At 43.4% G+C, this 24,537-nt stretch overlaps 1 protein-coding gene and 1 non-coding gene across 10 annotated transcripts in view; both read right to left on the reverse strand.

Annotated features, from left to right (window-relative positions):
- PKHD1 (PKHD1 ciliary IPT domain containing fibrocystin/polyductin) overlaps positions 1–24,537 on the reverse strand; it is a 368,588-nt gene that overhangs the window by 293,096 nt on the left and 50,955 nt on the right. For all 9 annotated transcript variants that reach the window (XM_064476570.1, XM_031434550.2, XM_064476573.1 and 6 more), the window contains exons 30-35: positions 22,276–22,471; positions 21,501–21,568; positions 18,298–19,890; positions 16,332–16,475; positions 10,701–10,920; positions 3,489–3,639 (exon numbers count right to left, since the gene is read on the reverse strand). In XM_064476570.1, coding sequence (XP_064332640.1) covers positions 3,489–3,639; positions 10,701–10,920; positions 16,332–16,475; positions 18,298–19,890; positions 21,501–21,568; positions 22,276–22,471 — 2,372 coding nt within the window. The remainder of the gene's footprint in view (positions 1–3,488; positions 3,640–10,700; positions 10,921–16,331; positions 16,476–18,297; positions 19,891–21,500; positions 21,569–22,275; positions 22,472–24,537) is intronic.
- LOC116147868 (small nucleolar RNA SNORA18) lies at positions 5,303–5,432 on the reverse strand. Its single transcript, XR_004131459.1, has one exon. It is a non-coding gene; the product is annotated as a small nucleolar RNA SNORA18 (small nucleolar RNA).

Consider the following 24,537-nt stretch of genomic DNA (forward strand, 5'->3'; position numbering starts at 1 on the left):
CACCAGAAATACCTGCCCTCTGCATCCCTGCCTGTCTAGATCCTGCCCATTCTTCTAGGCACAATACAAAAGCTACCTACTGACCTCAGCTGACGGCCCCATCTGAAGAGAACCCTTCCCACCTCTAGACCCCCAGCTGTAGGACAAAGGGAAGATCATGGCATGGGCAACACTGCCCGAAGTGAGGGCAGCAGGAGGGGTACCAGCCCCAAGAGAAAGCCCGGCAATAAAGGGCTCTGCGGACAAACAAGTTCAGGGAACACTCCAGCCCTCCCCTTGAAATTTCCATTATACATTCACATACTGAATGCTCTCAAAAGAAAGTCCTACTTTTTTATATATAAAAAGTTATAAATATAAAGGTGTATATATATATATATATATATATATATATATATATATACACACACACACATATATATATATAAAACTATGTTTAACGGAGTTTTTATAAATGTATTTGATTTTGGAATCCTTTTATCCCAGAATTCTTACAACACTCCATGGAACTACTATTCCAAGGGTCTTAGAGCTAGACACCTGAACTCTAGTCCTGATCAAGCACCTGTCAGAGCTGGTTATCCTCAGGCCCAGGACCAGAGAAGGCAATTGTGTACCCTTACACAGGTTACATGTCCCCAGATATCCCAGCATCTCTTGGGAGAACCATACATCCCAGGACTGGGTTAGCCCAGCAGGTTTTGGGACATGCCCACTGGTTCCTAAAGATTAGATGGCTTACTTCCCCCACAGTGACTTATGGTGGCATGGGTTATGCTAAATTACAGCCGTGTGACCTTTATTGGGTCACCTCCTTATGGGTCTTGGTTAACCCATCTCTTAAATGAGGGGGCTGGTCTGTCTGACAGTGTCCAATGTCCCATCCAACTGTGGTGAACTGACTCTCTGTGTCCTTCCTCGGCCCTCACCCACCTGCACACATAGCTTCTGTTCCCTGCTGTCCCTACAGGGGGGCCTCTTCCCATGTTAATTTTCATCTCTTTCACGGAAGAGAACCTTGAAAGTGGTAAGAACTCTATAAACACATGCTGTATAAATATTTAAAGATGACAGGCATTGCAGCCTCCAAAAACACCTCAAAATTAAGTCTTTGAAATGAAGGGAAATTCAATGAAAGCAAAGAAGTGAAGTGATCTGGTCAAAGCAGCAGGCACTACAGAGAAACGATCCTGTACCGTTTTCCAGCACTGAGATCAGCAAACGAGCACTGCTGAGAACCGCCAACGTCGGCCGTTTACTGTGTATGAGACGCAGCACACCGCGGCTCGCACCCCAGAATCCTCCTGCCAACACTATTAGGCCAGTCCTATTATTATTCCCACTTTACAGATGAGAAAACTGACACATAGAGGGGTTAAGTTGCCTGAAGTCCCCCAGGTGGCAAGTGATGTCTTCCAGCACCGGGAGTCTAGCCCAAAGCCCACCCCAACCAGCGTGCTACCTGCCTTTCCCCCCCGTTGCCTGCGTTTGCCCGGTGAGCATCCCAACAACTGCAGATTATTCCCCAGGTGGAAACCAAGGCGGAGGCCATAGAATGGTGTCTAAGCCACTTCAGGCATTCAGTAAATTTGTGTTAGACAAGTGTGGATTTCCCTGCATATAACATTTCCACTTATTGATGTAACAATGTGCTAGAAAAATTATTTGATATACTTCGTTCTTCCTCGATTTCCAAGAGAAGCAAACTCTGCATCGTATTAAAAACCACTCTCTGGTCCCCACATCTCTCCATTTTTGATGCCTCGGAGCCAAACGCTTTCCACTCTTTTTGTCTTATCATTGATTTTTCTTTTCTGTTTTAAAACATCCATGTGTCTAAATAATATTATCCTATGAACACTTCTTAGAACCATCAGTGTTAGAAACGTTTACACTTTCTGCAATGGAAGACATAAGCGTTTATCCATCTCTTACATGACACGGCATCACCAAACCCATCACACACAACCAAACACACATTCATACTCACACTAATACAGTATCAAAAGTCCGTAGGTTGAAAACAGCTACTTTGTCTTGTTTATAATATTACTCATTGCTTACATTATGAAGACAACATAAATGCCATGTGCACTAGCCTCGTAATATTCAATTATCTTATCCTTTCTTGAGCAACTGAAAGATTGCTGTGTCCCACGCCTCTCCTTCCAGAACTCAACACTGATTCAGCAGTCCTGCCGACTACAGCAAACCTCTGAGACATCACTGACAGCCAACCTCTGAGAAAGGGTACAGGCGTGAAGAGGAGGCTGCAATTAGGGGACCTCAGAGCTGGAGAAGAAGAATTAAAGCCAATGATTCATTAAAAGGAAGAGGTGTATGGGGCAGCGGAGGGTGGAGGGGTGGGCACCATGGGGCAAGAAGCAAGCGACAGCCTGCACAACCCCGGGAAGGTTCGGGAAAGGAACATGAGAAGCCTGGGAGATGACAGGATGGACAGGGAGAGCCCGAGGGGTGGGAAGGAGAACAGGAAATAGTTTAGAGAGGCCAGAAAAATCAACGTTATTTGTAACTGTGTGCATTTGCAGCACTGGTCCAAAAGTTGTAGAAACATGTGCCTTGGGAACCCAGGAAGCAGAGTTTGGGACTGAGAAGCGGCACTCGCGTCCGGGTTGGGAAACCGGGTGGGACCTCACAGGCTCTCAGTAAACGTTTGTTCCAATCAAAGAGACAAGAGAGGAAGATGTGAGGGTCTCGCTCATGAGGGGAAAGACACCTAAGGGAGTAGGTTCTCAGTAAATACTTTTTATCTGTGTGCTGTGAGAAGCCTGGAGAGTTGCCAAAGATTTTCTGATGTAAATCCAAAGAGCCCTTCGCCTCCGATTTCAATTCTTGAAAATTCCCTGGGAGGCTGTGGCATCTCTCCCTGGGGACTTTTAAGAACACATTTTTAGAAGAGCCACTTGGAGGGGTACTGACATGATTTAAAACAGATGGATGAGGTGAGGAGGTGGGACCGGATGACCCCGCAGACCTTCCCCTCTTCGGTCCTAATTTCCACGTCATCCCCTCAGAAGCAGACGTTCCCACCCTGCTCTGCACGGCACAGAGGTGAACGGCACGGGCCAGCAGATACGGCCATCCACCCACTGAGGACAGCTGAGTGACTGGGAAACCTCCCAGAAGGGCCTGGCTGAATTATAGGCCATTCATTTCATGGAGAAATAAACCACAGAGAGCGTCTTTCAAACATGCCCACAGAAAGCAGGACAAAATGTCGAGATTATCTGCTCAGAACTGCCTTTAAAAGAGGCCAGGCAGCACTCATTTATTTTCAAGAAAATATATGATTAACCATAGTTAACTATGAATTCAGATGCTGTGCATTAGATCAGCTCCTCAAAGTTTGAGAGCATTTAATATTATATATCGCTGCCATTTGGGCTAAATTGTTTTTTTAATGTACACAATATTACAAATTTAATTTGAGCTGTTTGAATCAGTCTGTAAAAAAGATTTGATTATACCTGAGTGTTCTGGCCCCGGCTTTTCCGTATCTCAGTAATCTTGGCGGTAATTGGCTGATTACACGTCTCACACTCCATCTTTGCCTCAGTTTCCATGGTAATGGTACAGGAGCTATTATAGATGAGAACTTCATCTCTTTCCACTTTAGGGCTGAAACGAGAGGGGAGGTTAAATGGGGTGTCATCAATCTTAATGAAATGCAATTATTTTTACTCTTATTAATCATTGCAAGCCATTAGCTTGTGGCAACTACAGGCCACCATTTGTCAAATTTTGCAAATTTCTGTAATTTTGTTTCCATTCTTTTATTGTTTATTTGTTTTCCCTTTATCTGCACACCCTGCCATGAAAATGCACGGGGTAAATATCTTTCACTGAGGCCTTTCTTTTATTCCAAATCTATCAGGAACATTAGCAAAGGCTTCTCCAAGCTCAACCAAACAAGCAACACACAGATGATACTTCCAGTCCCAAAAATGGAAGCATTTATTGGGGGAAAAAAATTTTTTTTTTCTTTTCCCTCTTTCTGTTCTTACACTTTGTGTTGGGGGAGTGAATTGCCTGAATCCCACCCCACCCCCAGGGCAGATAGAGAAATTGGAAAAAGCCATACAACTGGCTAACTGGTCCCTAATTCCAACTGTGAAAAAATGAGCTCATTTAGGCTCGCAATTCCCTCTCCCCAGCTGATGGCAGTGAGGCTCTGGTGCTGGCAGTGGAACATTAACTTAGTAAGTTAATTAAACTTACTTAACAGCCCAGACTAAGGAGATTCGATATATGTGCCAGTTACACTACCAGCCCCCCGCTTTAAAAGTCCTCTTGCTTTAAGGAGAGAAGCCAGACTGGATTTAGAATGAAAAACAGCAGTGTAGCGTTACAGAAAGCCTGCAAACGTTGGTCCGGAGGAGATGAGAGCTGGAGTTGGCAGGGTAGAGCCCCCCAACAGGTGTGATACTTATGCAAGAATAATCCTGGCTTTAGGCATTGTTGCCACTACCTCAAAGATTATTCGTAATAATAATGCAGGATGTCTTATCCTTTTTTTTTTTTAACAGTTTCATATGTATGATTTCATTTCAGTCGGGAAAGTAAGTAGAAGCGTAAAAAGTGTAACCAAGAGAGATCAGGGGATCTGCGTAAAGCCAAACCCCAAAGCACAGGCAGCTCTGGGGTGAGAATCCAGGAGTCCAGACTCCTAGAGTTTGGAGATGCTGAACGAACGTCACCACGAAGATGGCAGATCCCGTGGGAGGACCAGGAAGGGTGGGGGAAAGGGCAAAAGGTCACCGCTGGAGAAACTATAAATCATGTCGAAACACAGCATCTTTTTTCAAATCAGCGACAAAATGGTTTCTCCCACATTGGCTAGAAATAATGAGCAGGGTTATAAATAAAGCTGCTGTTAAAAAAAAAAAAAAAAAGAAAAAGAAAAAAGAAATAATGAGCAGAGTAACTACCACATCTACTTAGCCTTCTCGTCTTCATGCTAAAGTATTCCCAGCTCCGTGTCCACCCAAGACACGACTTCCACACCCATTGTCTTCTAGACAGTCTGAAGATTGCCAGTATTTTAACATTGCACAGTTCAGAGTTAAGCACACATAGCTGGTTGGCCACTGGGGCCATGATCGCCCTTTATCTGAGCCCTCCACTCCATGGCACCTCATATGTGTTCATTTTGCAGCCCCAAGCTTAAATTAAGACAATAGTGAAAAAGTCTCGGAGCCTCAGTTACCTGAGGGTTTCACCATGCTGGTTTTTTTTTTTTTTTTTTTTTGGACTGTTAGGTTTTTCATAGTTTACTTAGCAGCTCTGTCTTGTAGTTCTTTCCCACAGATCTAACATGCAGTTCTGTGAGTAAAGGAAACCACATAGTTATTCTGTGAGGCGTTTCCAACAATGTAGATCCACAGAAAAAGCCTGTTGGGACAGACCTCGACACCATGCTGTATTTGTTCAGCCCGTTTTCTGAGAAGCGTTAGCAAGCAAGGTGAGGCTCAGACGCCGACCAGCTGGATGTCAGTCCCAAGCAGACATTTACTGTCTCTCTGACCCTGTAAAGACGTGACTCCCTTGAGCTTTGGTTTCCGCATTTATAAAATGAACTCACTACCTGTTTTAAGGAGGTGTTGGGGAGACAGAGCAAAACGAAGCCCTCCAAAGGATCTGTGCAGAACCTGGCACACAGAGGTGTCCAATGAAGCCAGCTCTTCTCATAGTTTTGGGTGGTAGTGATGTTGCCTGGTATTACTGTTGAAATGTCAATGCCGGAATTTACATTCATGGTTGTTACAGGTCATCTCACTGATGTGGACCCATTGCTCAAACACATTTTTGAATCGGAGCCTGTGAATGCAGCTACAAATCCATTTAGCTGAGCCGTCTTCCAGCGGGTAGACGAAGCCACAGGATAAATGCAGCATTTGCTCCTGGAATGTCGGTTACACTCAAAGATTCGGAAAGGGAAAGTGAAGTAATTGAACTTCGAAATTACAATGTAATGTTATATTTAGATAAATACGGAAATAACGGTGGACTCGAAAGCAAAACTCACATGGACTTTCCGAATAAAACACCTGACTTCCAACTTGATGCTGTATCAGGGCACTTCGGACTTTGCAGCTTTTGCTTCTGGGGGTGGGGGTGAGAGGTGGGGGACTTGCTGGAATAGTCTAAGAGGTGCTGCCTCTACTTTTCCATCATAAATCTCTAAAAAAGCCATCAGAAAGGAGATGAAGTTGGTCTCCCACCATCTTGTTCCGTGCGAATCATTTTCTGGGTGGCTACTTCCATATCTGAAGGTTCACGGACCATCTGATTAATCATTCCTTGTAGAACTTTGTCAGGGATAACACACAGTTGTCTGCATTTCCAGGATTTCCCTTTTTGGCTTTGTAGGCAAGCGAAAGAATATTTGCAATTTTCCAGTCTCCTCTCTCTGTTGCCTGTTCCCCTTCAGGTTCATGGCCAGCAGTGGATCTTCACTAGTAGAAGCATTTTTTTTTTATATTCCGTATACGAACAGTCTGAGTTAATGGACTTGAACTCAAGGGAACGAGTCACCAACTTCCTTTACAGCCTTTCTTGGTCTTGCACTTCCATGTCCTAAGAAACCTTCTTCTGCCCTTGCTAGGCTCTTCATCAGCAAAGGTTGGAGAAAAGGGGGCTAAGTCACCGTACCCTCCTTTCCCCTGCCCGCAGCAACGCCCTCCAGTTTGGAGTGGATTGTCCCATTTCGCTCATGACTCCAGAGACACCATATATATCACCTGCCGTCTGAGGGTCGCTCCGGCTGACCAAGTCCCACACCAACTAAATAAAGCCTGTTCCTTCAGCAAGTCCTCCAACAGCTGGTCCCCCAGTAGAAGGCTCTGCTGATACCTGTCAGTGCTCGGCATTCCAGGCCGTTTCAGGAGGCCATCCCACCTGGAGAGACGGTCTGTCCCCCCAAGTTGCAGGGACATGACAGAAGCAGCAAATGTCGCAGTGGGGCCCCCGATCTTCCTGGGAAATACCAGTGACCGAGGCATGGAAGAGTCGACCTCCTCTCCCACCTCTGTGAAGCTGAGCTGAGGCCTGGCCACCATGGCATCCCTGACTCTGCCTCCCAGTGTCCTGGCTTTCGCCAGGAGGTGTCTGCTTCCCAGAAAAAGAAGAAAGTGAAAAAAAAAATCATATTCTTCTTGCTCTGAAAAAGCTAAAACCTCTTTCTGCCAGCTTAGACTTTTTTTTTTTTACAAACTTCAGCTCATATTTCTTTTTAGTTTGGTCCCTGATTATCTCACTAGAAATTTTTTTCATTAAAAAGCCATCACCCAGATTAGCAGAGACCCCAGGATATCAAAAACTAGAGCAGCAGTCACAAAATGTCAAGGTTTCCTAATAATTACTGTGCATGTTTCCTTCCACAGTCATCCTACGCATTAAAGAGTGCAGCTGGCCAGACTTAACTATAAACATGTGCACAAAGAGAGATACACAGATACAGATGATACAGATGTGCACGCACACGTGTGTGTATGCAACTATTTATTTGAATGGAGGGAATACGGTAAAAATATTTGGTTCAAATGGTGGCAGAGAGAGTTCTAGAGCTATGTTTCTGGAGTCCCAGTCCATTGCTCCTGCAGTTGGTCTGATCAGATCCAAAAGTAAGCACTATATAAAAAAAAATAGATTAAAAATACAAATGTCCCCCGTATAGCACAGGGAACTATATTCAATATCTCGTAATAACCTTTAATGAAAAAGCATATGAAAATGAATATATGTGTGCCTATGCATGACTGGCCATTATGTCGTACACCAGAACTTGACACATTGTAACTGACTATACCTCAATTAAAAATAAAAATAAACAAAAGTAAACAAATGATCTTGTATGCGCCTTCTAGGATGGGCAATAAAAATTCATGCATGCTGTCTCCCTCACTCAGCCAGAGATTGCTTCCTGTGTCTCTGAAATCTCCGTGGACCCGCACAGCCCAGCCCAGGCTCCTGTTGCTAATGCTGATGGTACAGCTTTGTGCTGAGTACATGGTGAGTCAAAGCCTTGGGTTCCAGTGCTGACACTGCCAAGGCTTTACAAAAGTATTTAATCCCAGTGGGAAGGGATAAATTGGGAATTCAAGATTTGCAGATACTAACTACTATATATAAAATAGATAAACAACAATATTCTTCTGTATAGCACACGCAATTATATTCGATATCTTATGGTAACCTATAATGAAAAAGAATATGAAAAGTAATATATGTATGATATGTATGACTAAAACATGATGGTGTACATCAGAAATTGACACAACATTGTAAACTGACTATATTTCAAGTAAAACAAAAAGGAAGACATTTAATCTGTTCTTAGAATAGAATCTAAACTCCTTGCTCAGGACCTCAAGGCCTTAATAACTCCCCATGCTCATTGAGAGCCACTTTCCTTCCTTCTTTCTCTGCTCCTGCCCTTCTGGCCTCAGACAATTCATTCAACTTGATGGATGTATGGTGGATGGATGGATGGTGGATGGATGGATGGATGGTGGATGGGTAGATGGATGGATGGATGGTGGATGGATGGTGGATGGATGGATGGTGGATGGATGGATGGTGGATGGATGGATGGATGGTGGATGGATGGTGGATGGATGGATGGTGGATGGATGGATGGGTGGATTGATGGGTGGATGGTAGGATGGATGGACAGATGGACAAAGTGGGCATATTTTTACCATGGATATAAATATCCACTTTTGTCAAATGACATCAAGTCCATAGTGGTGGTGGCTGGCAGGGGGTCAGAGCATTTAATGGAAATGGGTCCCTTGCAAAGAGCCTGGAAAGTAGTTCTCTGGGTTCACAAGTATAATCTTAAGAGGAACCAAGGTAAGCCATTCAGCACATGATTTTCCTAATGCCCCCTGTATAATTTTTAATGTGTTTTCTGGTTATTAAATTAGTATATGTTCACTGAAAAAATTACACACAAACTCAATAATGAAAACAAATATGATCAGTGCTTCAGCCCCTCCACCAGGGATAGGCACTATCAGAGTTTTAAAAATCATCCTTCCAGCCTTTTTCCCAACCACCTGTTACAGGTGTGTCCAAACGTGTGTTATAAACACCATTAGGATCACACTAATGCACGACTTCATGACCTGCACTTTTTACTCCTCAATGTATTGTAAATATCTCCCTCTTTGGTTAAAGACTCTACATCGAGTTTTCAAAGTTTTTCCATCTAGTGTCACTTGGATGCATTTCTATTACTAAACGCTTGTTTCTTTTCAACATTTTCTGTTATTATACCCAAAACATCAAAGACTACAATTTTTCATAAATATCACGTATTTCTAAGTGCTTTCTTAAAATCCTGGAAGTGAAATTGCTGGATCACAGAGCAGGGAGGGTTGTAAGGTTATTGGTGTATATTGCTGATTGAGATCCATACATAAAGGGCATAACTTTTTTTTTTAATGGCAACACTATCAGTTACAATGTGTTAATTTCTGGTGTACAGCACAATGTCCCAGTCGTGCCTATACATACATATAAAGGGCGTAACTTTTAATGGGACCTGAGCTCAGTTGCCCTCAGCCACCCCCTGAAGTGAAGGGCACAGAACTCCAAAGGATAGTTTGGGGGCCGAGATAAAGTCGTTCAGTTCCGGGCAGCCACGAATGGCTGACATGTCCTTGGTCCCCAGCACTCGTGAGCTCTGAGATCTGGTCTCCCAGGAGCACAGCCTCCAGTCCCCCACGTCCTCTGAGACCCAAGCGGGGTTCTCCACGCTTTCCCAGCAAACAGTCACCAAGGAGGTCCCCTTTTCCTCTGACTGAACATAACATAACATTTGCTCAGGTGGCAAACTCACAGGAAACCCAGGCTGTCTCAGGACATCACGAAGATGGACTGCCGTGAGAAGGGCTGGTTCTCACTGTCACTATGGGGAGTCGGTCTGGTTCTATTTTATTTCTTAATGGGAAAAATAGGCCTTCATTAAACAATCAGACGTAAGCACTCTATCTAGATAAGAAACAAAGCAGGACGCAGGGCGACGTTCAGCACTGAAATAACACACTTCACAGAAAAGGAACTAACTGCCTGTGGAAACACAGTCCATCCAGAGTGACCGACACGGTCACGCTTTTTTAAAAATATGTTTCAAAAAGGGGATTTTACCTGGAAAGTTGCGGTATTTATTTGTTTTTTTAAGTTCAAAAAAACCCTTATAAGCTTATGGCTTCTAAATCCTTGATCTGCATTAATTCCGCCTGTGCATCCCCCCCGCTTCTTTTGAATAAACATTATACAATCTGCTAGATTTCTCTGTGACTTTTTTTCATACTTGTGAATCTGTTTGGAGAGAAAAGAAAAAGGAAAGGGGAAAAGAGCCTTCTGTTTTTCATAATGTCTAATCTTTTTCCCCATTGGCATTCACCAGATGTTGCTTTGGATCGGAAGATAAATATTAAAATCTAAGCAAGAACAAAGCGGGCTGTTTACTGGGCAGATTTTTCAGATGTTCCCTTGAACACTTGAAAAGGCAGGAGACGCTTTGATATGCAGGCTGGCTGGGCTCCACAATGGAACAGTCCTCAGTCCTCCAACCAGAGTGCCGGCCCCAGGGCCGGGTCCGAGGGCTCCATCAGTCCCCTGGCCATGCATTCGTTCATGGGGAAGTTCAGGGAGGGAGGGAACAGGGTTACCTGATCAAGAGGCCTGAGAACAATGGAAAGGCTGACTCTGTCCAAGGATCTTGTGCAAAGAAGCAATGGGTACTCTCTTCACAAACGTAGAAGTAAGGCCAGGACCCAGGCAGCCTCTCTGTTCCCACAGCGACGGTCAAATCACACTGCACATAGCTGGAGCTGGAGGCCTCGCAGGTCTCCTCCTCATGCCTCAGGCCACACAGGAAAGCCAAGGACACTGCAGGAAATGGTCACCATTGGGTTAGGTAATAACCACAGAAAGAACCGAAGGCCTGACATTACATAAACAAAGTCCATGTGTTGTCCCTTGAACAACAGGAAAATAAAGTTATCATCTACTCTTCTTAAAAATGTATTATGATAAACAACAAGGTCCTACTGTTCAGCACAGGGAACTATATTCAATACATTGTAATGGCCTATAATGGAAAAGAATTTGAAAAGGAATATATATATGTGTGTAGGTGAATCACTGTGCTGGGCACCAGAAATTAACACAACATTGTAAATCAACTATACTTCAATCTTTAAAAATTTAAACATTTTTAAAATGTATTATGTATCCATAATACATACAAAAGAATATGTCATTTTTTATAAAATATGAACTATCAGACTAAGAAAAACTCACGGGAGCATATCAGCCAACATAAGTCCTAACACGGCCGTGACGCTCTCATGCCTGTGTGCTCCTTGCCAGGTCCAGCCCCTTCCTCATTCGCAGAAGCAACCACTTGCCTTCTTTAAATTGTCTTCTCACGTGAGTCTGCATCCTAACTAGGAGGTTGCTGGGCTTTACTTCTTTTTGAACTTTATGAAATTGAAGACATGACATCATCTTCTTGGACCTTTTTTTTTTTTTTTTGTTCAGTATGATGTTCCCTAGGTTTGCTCATGTTACCATACATTCCTGTTGTTCCAACACTGTCACCGCGTTCGCCACCACATTCTGGGAAGGCGCTATGAGATGTACCTGTCCTTGTACCAATGGACAGCCGGGCATCTCCCAGGTTTTGCTACTACAAACACGTACAGAATTTTCTCCAGGGTGTACGCCTCCAAGAAAACCATTCACGGGACAGGTGCAAGTTCAACTTTACAAGGCGGTACCACACTGTCTGCAAAGGGGTTGTGTCATTTTACTTTCCTACCAGCTGCGTTGATGAGTTCCCAGGATGCCACATAGTTGCCAGCACTTGGGATTATCAGACTCCGAATTTTGGCCAGTCCGATAAGTATACAGTGGCATCTCTTGTGGCCTTAATTTGCATTCTCATCATAACTTCTTAGGTTGAACAGTTTCTGATATGTTTCATCATAACCCATGTTTTCTCCTCTATGAAATTCCCATTTCTGCCATCTGCCCTTATTTCTGTTGGAAGGTTTGTCTTTATCTTATTGAATTGTGTTCTTTCTATATACTGGGTACTAATCCCACAGAGGTTATATGCTTACCAATCCCTTCTCTAGGTTTGTGGCCAGACTGTTCATTCTCTTCATGGGATCTCTTGAGTAACAGAAGTTCTGGATTCTCACATAGTTATGGCTATTCACATTTCATAAAGAAGAAAAGCAGTGTTGGGAAGCCCTCTGACCCTGAGGCCCTTTCCTTCCGGGTCACGAGAACACAACGTAAAAAGCACCAACAAGGCAAGCTGGCAATAATCTCTAATGGTTATTAGACTTCTGTAAACAAGCCTCTCCGTATGATGGTTTTGGAGCAGCTCTGCCTGCAAACTTTAATAAAAGAGAAAAGAAAAACTTTCTCTAGCCTTCCACCTCTGCAGCTAGCCTGTCCACGCAGGTATGCAACACGTGTTATCAAGGACCATGGACCTGAACCTGAGATGCTTGCCTGTATCACAGGGCTGTGTGCGGCAAGGGGTGAGGGAGCCAAGCCCATGGGGGATGGTTTACTGTTGTCCCATCACCACAAATGGTATGACTGTTGCTGTTCCAGTCCAGAGCACCGACGCATCGCAGGCTCTCTGTGACTGCGTTCTTAATGAATGACAGCAATTAAAATGGCTGGCAGACCCTCATATGAGGGGAGGAAACAGGAGAACTTTCCAGTTAGTAAGCCCTAGGGCAAATAAAAACAGGCTTAACATCTATAAAATAATGAACTCATTATGGATGAGTAGGTGGATGCAAACTGACAAGGTGCATTATGAAATGTACCCAGGGCTGGGGATCCGAATCCACGGATTTTACTCGAGGTTCTGCCATTAAATAGCTATGTGACCTTAATCACTTTAGCTTTTCATGCCTCGTGGAAAAGTTAAAGTTTCCATGAAGAAGTTCTGTGGTAAAATTCAAGATAAAAATGCAAGCAGCCAACAGATCAAAGATCTCGCTGATGTTAAACAAATACAGAGTATTCATTTCACAGACAAGATACATTCACAACCCATCACATGAGAAAGTAAAATTCTTCTTTTGTTAGAAGTACTATGGGGGGGGGGGGGGGGATAAAAATAAATGTGACCAAAAGCAGCAAAAGGACTTTTTTAGTGCTCCACCTTTTTCAATTTTCTGGAAGTGGCATTGATTTACCATATTATATCAGTTTCAGGTGCACAGCAAAGTGATTCCGTGTTTTTGCCGATGATACTCTAGAAGCTCAGAAGATAAATTCCAAACTGTTTACTTGGTGGAAAATTTCTGATTCAGTAGGTCCCAAGAATTTGCATTTCAATCAAACTCCCAGGTGCTGGCTGCTGTTGCGGCTCCAGTAATAATAATAATATTTTTTTCAATAAATCTCAATAACAATTCTCAACAATAATATCACTGAGAATCACTGTGTTAGAAGGACTGAAATTACTTGGTTTTCCCGAGGGCTGCCACCTGATTAAGGCTGAAAAGAGTAGAGCAGGGAGCATGGGCTAGGTAAAAGGATGGGTTTCTCTGAGAAGGGCAACAGGGAAACACTCGTAGGAGCTGCTGCTGTGAAAGCTCCCGCTGAAAAACCTGTTTAAAATATAACAGATTCTTAACTAAATCAGCTATATGCAATTCTATCTGAAAGGAGGGGAATTGTTAGTGGCTCTTAATAATTCCTGAGACACACTCCTTTGACCACTTGATGTCCATTATATACCTCGCTCCTAGAAAAAAAAAAAATACGCAATCATATACTCAAAATATTTTACCCAACTTCAGGAGTTGATAGAACTCCCAAACCCATCCTAGGTCTCAAGTAAGAAACCAGTGGAGTTGGGTTTCACTGATTCTTCCCTATCTTTAGACACTGCATTTAAAAGTCTTTTTAAAGACATGTTTTTGAATGAAAGAGGAAAACAAGTCAAATTATCCATTTCCCGAGAGTCAATGAGCAGCCCTTGCACAATCAGTGACTGTTTGCTGACACCTAGTGGCAATCCTAAGAGTTACAGCTTCCCACTCAAGTTTCCCTCTTAAAAATCGAGAAATTTTGAGGGGTCTTTTTCTAAATTTAATCAAATCTCTTAAAACATGATAATGTATTTGATTCCTCTCCTATGAATTATAAAACTTCCAGTAACACAATATGCCTGACCCTGTAACTTCACTGATTTTTATTTTATACTTCTGGTTGAAACTAGATGTCTTGAAATGATACCTAGGGGTTTTAAAAAGTTGATTCATTTAAACAGTGTATATGTGAAAGCCTGAAAAAAAAATAGCAGTATTTGTTAAATATTAGGATCTAGAAATGTGGAGTCTTGGTTTTATGCTTCCACTATGTTCCAATTCCCTTCCTTATTCTTTTATCAGACATCAATTTTGCACGTACCCTAAGCCAGGACTGTTCTATGCACAGGAGGCAGAAGAGAATGAAATGGACATCTTAAACTTACATTTTCTACCATATCCTAAGTTTCCTATTGTTGAATTGTAAGTAGAATAGATCTCTCTTCTATAATGTTCTGCTTATATACACGATGATAATAGGAAACTCTAGTATTTTAAACAAGAATTGTTTCTCCTCTCCTCTCCTCTTCCTCCTCCTCCTCCTCCCCTCCACCACCACCTTCTCCTGGTCTTAAGACAATCCAGTGTAAGCTGTCATCACAATAGTATTCTCCATCGTGGGATTTTGTCCAAGCTCAGATGAAGTGGTACTTTTATCACTGTGAATCATTCACCCATATTCAAGTTGCAGATGCATAAATTAGGAATATAATTTAAAGCATTACACAGAAAACATGTGTGCAAGTGGGTTTTTAAGTGCACAGGACAAGATCTGTGATTATCCAAACAAGATAATCACCTAGCTTAGCCGATCCTGCAGTGATAATGGCAATTTCATCCCTGAGACATTTTTTTCCTAAAGCTCAGTGGGTAATTATCATGTGTTGTCAGCCCCAAATCAAAATCAAATATCAAAGCTTTGTGCCTTCCATTCTAAACCCTCCACCCCACAAAGGCATGGCTTCCCCTGCCACAATTCACATGATGGCTACGAAGCTTAAAGCAAGGAGAGATGGCGTTTTACTGAGTAAGGGTTCAGGTATCACCTGGACATTACAAAATAAGAGGATTATGTTAATGACGGCCCTTTTCCCTATAATAAGATTCAAGACCCACACACACTAAGTCAATGTTCAAGAGATCCCCAGCTTGATGATCCAATCCCTTCACTAGAACCTCCAGTAGGCAGATGTTTCCAGCAGCCCCACCTCAGGAGACCAAGAGATTGTTTTCTCCATGATGACAGCCTCGGCTGTCACTGAAACTAGTATTCACAACTCAGAACTGCCTTCTCCATCATCACATGACCACAGTCAAGAACACAGGTGACATGTGCCAGTCTTTCAGATTCCACATAGAGGTGATATCATATATTTATCTTTCTCTGTCTGACTTACTTCACTTAGTATGATCATCTCTGTGTCCATCCATGTTGCTGCAAATGGCATTATTTCATCCTTTTTTATGGCTGAGTAGTATTCCAGTGTGTGTGTGTGTGTGTGTGTGTGTGTGTGTGTACCACAACTTCTGTATCCAATACTACTATATATAAAATATATAAAGAACAAAGTCCTACTGTTTAGAATAGGAACTACATTCAATATCTTGTAATAACTCATAATAATATAGAATATGAAAAAGAATACATGTATGTATAACTGAATCACTTTGCTCTACACCAGAAACTAACACAACATCGCAAATCAATTATATTTCAATTTTAAAAAAAAAAACCTAGGTGATAAATTTTTTGTTGTCATTAATAGGACAAAACCTATTATGAACCATTTTAATAGGTGGTCCCCAATTCTAACTACCATTTTAGATGGAGAATAGAGAATATTTTTCCCCCCCGGGAACACACAGAAAAATTATGGGTCAATATAGCACTAATTACCAAAAAATGGAGTTAACCAAAGAATATCATTTTTGTATACACTCTAAAAAGACCAAATATGATAAAATAGATAAATAACAATGTCCTACTGCACAGCACAGGGAACTATATTCAATACCTTGTAATAACCTATAATGAAAAAGAATAGGAAAAGGAATATATATGTATGTCTGTAACTGAATGACTACACTGTGCAACAGAAATTAACACAACATTGTAAATCAACCCTACTTCAATTTTTTTTAAAAAAAAGTGAATACAGCACTTTTACTGACCATTCAGAGGCGGAACCAAGCAGCTGAAGGCAGACACGGTCGCGTTAGCCAAGACTTGGCAGGCAGCACCACACACGGCAGCTGAGATGTTCCCGGGAGAAAATCCTGCTCCGAACACATGCACGAGCCTTCCACCCAGGCAGCCTTTAAAGACAAAGTTACGAGTTCACGATCCTAGAGGCAAATCTCACTTTCTCTACTCAAAATCCAAGCCCCTGCTCTCCTGCCACCCATCGTTCTTTCTACACTCTCCACAGAGTCTGCACAGCTGGCTTTAGAGCCCTGCTTTCCTCAATTTCTTCTCCCTAAGCTCAGGTCTCCAAAGCCTGGAGCCCCAGTTCTGTCAAACCTCAGTCACCTTCAACAACCTATAAAAAAAAAAGCAATAATGTTTATGTAGAAAAGTAGTGCTTATTTATAGCTCTTAAACTCTTTATACAGAGGAGTATAAAATGAAAGGAAAACTTCCCTAACGATCTATTTCACTCCCCAGAAGTAGCCACATGTAGAGTTCCTTGTGAATCCCTCCAAAATCTTCTAAGCATATAGATTTTTTGAAATCATTCTCTATAGATTATTCTACAATTTGTTTTTTTAATTAGAAGCATAGCATAAACATTTTTCCAGGTCTGTATCTCGAGATCTAGCTCATCATTTTAATAGCTACTGAGGATTCCATTCTATGATTATGCCATAATTTATTTAGCAATTTTCCTGTTGATTGAGACTTCCAGAATTTCGATAGTTAATGATGCTGCAATGAACTATGCACTCGTGTAACTGTTGCAAATTCTCAGTAGTGGAATTGCTGGGTCAAAAGAAAATTAAATTTTTAGTTTTGATAGATATCGCCAAATCTCTCTCCAAAATAATGTTGCAACAGTTAACGCTCCCACCTGCAGGGCAGGAAGTGTATCTGTCTGATGTGTAAGATCATGCCAATTCTTAACAGACATGTTTTGCTTCAGTCTGAGAACCAGCAAAGGAAAACATCAGCTGGACTCTCAGACGTGCGGAAACCTCTAGTCCACACTGAGACAGGGCCCCAGCTTCCACTGCCTTCATGGCAACTCTGGGTGGTACGTACCCAGCCACCAGACAAACCGTCTGCTCTCTCATCATAAAAATCATGGATTCTTAGAGAGTAGAAAGGTGACCCAGGGGCCATCCAGCCCAAAATGCTTTATCCCATAACAAAGCTGAGGTTTAAAAAAGTTACCCACCAAGGACAGTGACAGACTCAGGACCAAACCCCGATCCCCAGAGCATCCCACCCACTGAAGCTGGACACATTCGTTCCAAGAAAAGGCTTCATTCATACTTCATCAATCTAAGACCCTGTTCCCATAATTTCCTCTAAATTTTCTGCAGCACAATCACATGGGAGCTATCTCAAGTGCAGTAAGACATGAAGGGAAAGAAACCCAAACCATCCTTGGAAGAAAAGGCAAGGCAAGTTTCCACATATCCAAAAGGAGAAAAAGTTCAACCAATGCCGTCGTACTATGCAATTGGCCTATTACTGGTGCAATATGAATTCATCTGTGAAACATTACAAAATGATAACAATTAATCATATTTAATAAGTCGGAAGTACTTCACATTGGCATACAGGCCTGAAAATAGATGAAGGCATTTCTGTTCCACTTAAATGATCAAATTATGAGCTCCTACAAACGGTATTATTTGATTTAAAACACAAATTAAAGCGGGTTAATGCGTCAAATTAAAATACAATCAAACACTTAGGGAACAGGCACCATCTCCTTGATAAAAAGCAAGGCCTCACCCGTGGAACAGAACAGCAAACACAAGTTTAGGAGGAAACTGGAACCGAAGAGGCCAACCAGCTTCTCTCTCCTTCTGTCTTTCAGACTGATGTCAATTTCCTACCTCGTAGAGTAGTAACAGCAGCTATTAATCCGCTTACTCCAAGAAAGCTCTCTGCCCTATCTGCTTGACTTACCGAAGTTCTCGGTCACGGCTGTCACGGTAACTCTGGATGTGAACACCAGGTCAGATGAGGCCCACCCTCTCGTGCGGTCGTAACCCTGGACTTGGTACCTCCCGGCGGGAAGGGACGGGACCACACACTGGAGAACGGTCTGGTTGCCAGAGACACCCACGCAGGGTGACATCCCGATAAAAATGTCAACGTTCGCAGCTTCTGAGATCTGGGCCACCGAAAAGGTTAAGATGTCATCAGTCTGAGAAACAGAGAGCAATTCGGGGGTGAAGGCATCACTGTAACCAATGATGCCCATCTGGTATGAAAGTCCATCCACCTCTACGTCCAGGGCCACAGATCCATTCCCTGCAGGGACCATGCACCGGAGGACCTCAGAGCCAAGGTTCACCGTCAGGCAGGCCTGCTGGCCGACATAGACCAACGTGGTGTTCCGTCCCTTCAGGGCTGAGCCCTCCATGGTCAGGAGGCTTCCACCGTGGATGCTGAAGTTCTTTGGGAAATAGTGAAACACTTGAGGTAAAACATGGAAGTCTCTGGAAACGTTACCAAAACAAGCATAACCGTATCTTGCATGAAAAACTGATAGGTAGTGAGGTCCTGGAGCCAAGTCCTTTATCCAGCATGTCACGTGGCTCATATTAAAGAAAGTTACAAAGCAAGGGAGGCAATCATCTACCAGCACCACTGGGGCATCAGCCGCAGTGCTTAACCGCTGGCCCCTAATCAGCACCATGGTCAGAGACCCACTGCTGTTGATGGTCAAGGCGTCCACGACAGGAGTCATCTCTTCTCTCAAGAAAAGGGTGCAGTTCCCCTGACACTCGCTGGGTAGCCCATTAACCAGAACGGTGACTTTCAGGGTGAAGGAAGCCCCAGGCAAGGAGTCACCCACCAGGGCAACCCGGCAGATGACTGCCTGGTCCCCCAGACTCAACATCGCACAAATGAAAGGTCCTGAAAGGTCAACCTGAACTGACCTCCTGCTGGAGTTGAGAACCAAGCCCCTCACTGTGACCACTGTCCCTCCACAAGCAGATCCACGCGTGGGGAAGACGGCCGTGATCCGAGGTGTCACCACAAATTGCTGGGGCACCGCAGACATGTTAGCAAACCCCATCTGCTTCTGACGGACTCGGAGAGGATAGATGCCCGCCTCCAAACTGGGAAGCGGAAAGTCGCACCCAGACAGGATCATGTGGGTCCCGGAAGACTGGGTCTCAAGATCACAGCTCAAGCCACCCAGGAGGGCTACCGAATTGGAGAGATTACGTCCCTCCACAGAGAGCCTCAGGCTGTGGTTCGTGATTTCTCCTCGCGTGGCAGTGACCACTGGTGTTGCTGCCGCTTCGTACATGAAAGTGAAGCCCTCCCCCACCAGGCTTGGCAGAGGTCCGCTGGGGGAGGACTGACTGCCAGCCCAGACCTCCACAGGGGCTGGGGCACCAGGCAGCAGCGGGGCTGGCGGGGTCTCACACAAGATGTTCATCTCTGTGGAGTTCACAATGTCACAGGACCGATTGCCCACAAGCACCCAAACCAGAGCTGGGTCCCGGCTGAACCCTACTCCCGAGAGGCTGAGGATGGTTCCACCTAAAGCAGGAATATTGAAAACAAAACTTAAAAGCTGATGTTGCAGACCTAGAAGTCACAGCCCTTATGTAAGCCCCCGCATATAAGTGAACGGTGGGGTGTGAGTGGAATTGTCTCGCCTCACCCCACTAATGTTAAATTTGTGATCATTCTGACACGAGTCAGATAGGCTGAAAGTCACATGACAGTAAAATAATATAAGTTGCTATATAAGAGAATGTTTATAATATTTAATTTAATTAATTAAAATTTTCATGTATATTTACAGATCCCAGTAGCCACCCCTTCTAATTTCCGCGGGCCCCTAATCAGCACCATGGTCAGAGACCCACTGCCGTTAATCGTCAAGGCGTCCATGACAGGAGTCGTCTCTTCTCTCGAGAAAAGGGTGCAGTTCCCCTGACACTCACTGGGTGTCAAAAATCAAATTTCTCGAAGTGTCCTCACCATCTGCTGTATTATCTTGCATGTTAGTCTATGTCATTCTCCATGTTATTATGTAGAAAGAGAACATGTATGTTTCATATATACATATATAGACAGTTTATACATGAATGAAAAATCATTCTTTAGTCTTCTTGTCATGCTGTATTATCTACCATATAATTCCATATTATTCTGTAAGTTATTATGTAGAATATATACATATTTGTCTATATATATTCAACTTACACACTGGAAAAGTCAACTGTGTTGAAGCTTTCTACTTCTCTTCCATATTATTCTGTATAATACTGCGGTATTTCATGTACTATGGAGACATGTGTGTGTGTGACAAATCAAGAGCCAATGAAACACTGAGACACACTTGCGACTTTGCCACTATATTCATAGAAGACGCTCCCTTTCCAGCTGAGGAACAATCAAATCCCGTCTTCAGGACAGGGACTGGAGCAACGAACCCCTCGTCATGGCCAAATCTGTGGTCTAGGCAAGCACCTTTAAAAAGGACCGTACTGTGCTCAAAGGGGACAGCGTGCTAGCCCACACATGATCACGATGACTACCACAGGCAAATATACAGCTTTTTCGTTTTTTCTGAAAATGAAGAGTTTTCTAGATGCCTCTGTTTGTCTTGTCCTGACACCTCCCACGTTGGCATTTGTGTGTCTGACTACGTCTGGTCTTCCATCCACATCCCTGGAGAAAGTGAAGGCAGCAGAGGACCCTTCCTCTCCCTGCACACACGATGTCTAAAAGCCTAAGGCAGGGAGGTCCTCCCTTGTTTTCTGCTGGGTTTTTTTTAATTGCAGTAGAGTTGACTTACAACATTGTGTTAGTTTCAGGGGTACAGCAAAGTACTTTGATTATAGGCACTCAAGATGTGCCACTTTTTAGATGTTTCAGCCTCCTTCCATTAGGAGAAAAAAAGAAACCAGGCACATCTCCTTTCCATAAAAAGTCTTAAATTTCCTGAACTTACTGGCCCAAGGAATCCTGAGTTTTCACATCCTACAAAGTACACCACTCAGTTCCCAGGGCCGGGGAAAGTGCCTCTCCCTGCGACCCTGTCTCTGGTCTCACCAGCTAATTAATCCAGGAACAAACTCTGAATAATTAGGGAGTATATTTGCTGGATAAATGATTCTAGTCACATCAGAGCCACTCACCCAGGAGGGACCCACAGCAAGGCTGGATGCTGAAGACTTCTGTGAGGTACTGGATGTGAAGATCAACCCTACAGAAAATGGAGAAATTGTCATGGAACAGCTGAGAGTTAGAAAAAGAGGAAAGAGGGCACAAGACAGCAGGGATGTCTGTGTTGGGATGAGATGAAGAGAGAAAGGGGGTGTGATGGAGAGCACGTGTGAAGGGCACTGCCCACCAGAGAAGAGGGGAAACCGTGGAGAACGGAGGCTGTGGGACATTTTCCTGGGACAATATCACAGGTGGTGTCAGTCTCACAGAGTTCAGCTACTTCCCAGAAGGAAGAGAGGGAGCTCCCAGAGAAATACAGGGCAGAGAGACTTCAGGGCAAAGAGGATTGAGCATGACTTGTGCAGTGATAGAAGCCATTCATTCAAAGCTCAAGACACAATATTATTAAAGGTCTTATTTAAATCACAGACTCTTATTAAGCCCAGACTCTTCCTCCTCACAGATGGGTGCCCACCCCAGCCCACCCTAACCAAGAGACATAACATCATAGTTTCAGAAAGGTCTCCTTTCCCTGATTGGTAAGCCAAAAACTTTGCCTGGACTGGTTGAGAGTGAACTGTCCTGTAGGATCTTAAGATCTGTTCAAATTTTAGGGTTCTTATGTATTTCTCCTTTAAAGTCAGAAGAAGAAGAAAAAAGTAAGGTCCTAACTCAAAACTAGAGTTCCTCAACTCAATCACCGAGCTGTCAAACAGACCTAAAATTAATGGTAAAGGTCCACCTCACCCTGGTGCGCGAATGTGGACCCCACTGATGGAGACTGAGACTCTGTGGAGCCCGGCGGGCAGCGGGGGCAGCACCACCTCCAGGCCTTGGGCCGTCTGCTCTCGAACTGGAGTCCTGGTATCCCCGATGTGGACTTCCGCATCCAAATCCGTGTGGTTCACAGGCAGCGTCATTCCAATGGAAAGGGTCTCACCTCCTGTGTTGAAAAAATCCATTAGCCTCTGTGCTGTGGATTTGTGGCCTCAACCATTTATTCAAGTCTAAGATTATCTTTCAGGATTAAATGTGGCATCAGCCCTGTGCATGATACTCTAATTAAGAATTTTAATTCCAACCTAATTTTTTTTCAGGAAACATAACAACTCTGAATGGAGCTACAGCCTATAACCTCAAGGGCACAGGAAGCAGAACTGTAAGGAGAGTTGTGCTCAAGGGGCACTAACTTATCTCACATAAAAGCAAATCAAGTTTGCAGGGCTGATGTCAGTCTTCATAACCAGCCAACGGCCCCTATGTCTTCTGTTTTCAGCCTCCACTTTTCTGAAGATAAATGTCTAAAGGTCTGCTTCCATGTCCATCAACAGATGACTGGATAAAGAAGCTGTGGTATATCTATACAGTGGAATACTACTCAGCCACAAAAAAGAACAAAATAATGACATTTGCAACAACATGGATGGACCCAGAGATCGTCATACTAAGTGAAGTAAGCCAGAAAGAGAAAGAAAAATACTATATGATATCACTTATATGTGGAATCTAAAATAAAAAGCACAAACAAACTTATTTACAAAACAGAAACAGACTCACAGACATAGAAAACAAACTTATGTTTACCAGGGGGGAAGGAGGTGAGAAGGGATAAATTGGGAGTTCTGGATTTGCAGATACAAACTACTATATTTAAAATAGATAAACAATAAGAGCCAACTGTATAGCACTGGGAACTATATTCAGTATCTTATAATAACCTATAATGAAAAAGAATATGAAAAGGAATATATAAATGTGTAACTGAATCACTGTGCTGTACACCAGAAATTAACACAACACTGTAAATCAAGTCTACTTCAATAATAAATAAATAAGTTAAATGTCACAGCAGAAAGGGAGAAACAAGTCCAAAGCTCTGTCCTCAGAATGCACTGAGCCCCAGAGCAAGGCTGGACGTGGACAGAGCAGCTCAGTTCACAGAGCCCTGTCACACGTGTTACCCCATTTGACCCTCACACTATCCTGATAGCACATACAGGGCATTTAGCAGGACTGGCATTTTGCTTTTGAGGAAACTAAGGCTCAGTAGCCAAGACTCCAGAGCTAACTCATGGTAACGTGAAGGCCTGAGCCCAGTCTTACAACTCAGTGCCTCTAGCAACTCTACTAAAATGCCATGTATATTATGGACACTTAAACTCAATTCACTTACCTTAAATATTTATTGAGTACCAAGAGGAAGACAGCACAAGGGGCACAAGATAAGTTAGACACAGATCCTGCCCTCAGAGAGATCTCAAAGGTAGTAGAATACGTGCCCCAAAGCCCCAGTACAAGACAAACCAGAAAGAGGTGGGAATTAAGCAGTGGGGTTGTTCAAATCAGAGCCACCTTCTGCATATCAAAATAGCCCTATGAGCAAGTTGCTGCTTGAAATTCAATTTTAAAGATCAATCCCAAAAGGAAATAAAAGAGATAGGGGATTTATAATCTGATTCTAAAAAACTTCACAGTTGTACCCAAGCCTTGCTTTTTGTAGCACTTTCTCATTTAATCACCCAGTGGCTTGGAGAGGAGGAAAGGGAACTGGGTAGCTTTCTGGAAGACCAGATGCATGTGGACACAGGTACGGATTCTATGGGAAGAGACCGAGTTGTTGGTGGTTCTGTGGTTGAAGAGGAAGAAAGCCGGTCCCGATCCTGGGGAGTCTGTGCTCAATTCAATGGACAGTGGAGACCTCCAAAGGCTTCCAAGCAACAAAAGGATATGACTAAAGCTCTTCCTCCAATCTGTAAGATCGACTGGAGAGAGAGGAAAGAGGGAATCCAGTCCATAGACAACCTGAGTCCTAATGAGAGCCAGAAATCAAATCTGCCACAGCAGGAGTGGTGATAAATATACTTGCTGTCCTGGGTCTCAGGGTGCCCACAGAGACGCAGCTTGGGCTAAAGCAACTCCAAAGCTCTCTTAGACACAAATGTTTGAGAACTAGGACCAAGCTGGCATCTCCAGGATGACACAAGCCAATTAGAGGAGGAGGAGAAAGAG

The sequence above is a fragment of the Camelus dromedarius genome, chromosome 19 (assembly GCF_036321535.1).
Source record: "Camelus dromedarius isolate mCamDro1 chromosome 19, mCamDro1.pat, whole genome shotgun sequence".
NCBI lineage: Eukaryota > Metazoa > Chordata > Mammalia > Artiodactyla > Camelidae > Camelus > Camelus dromedarius.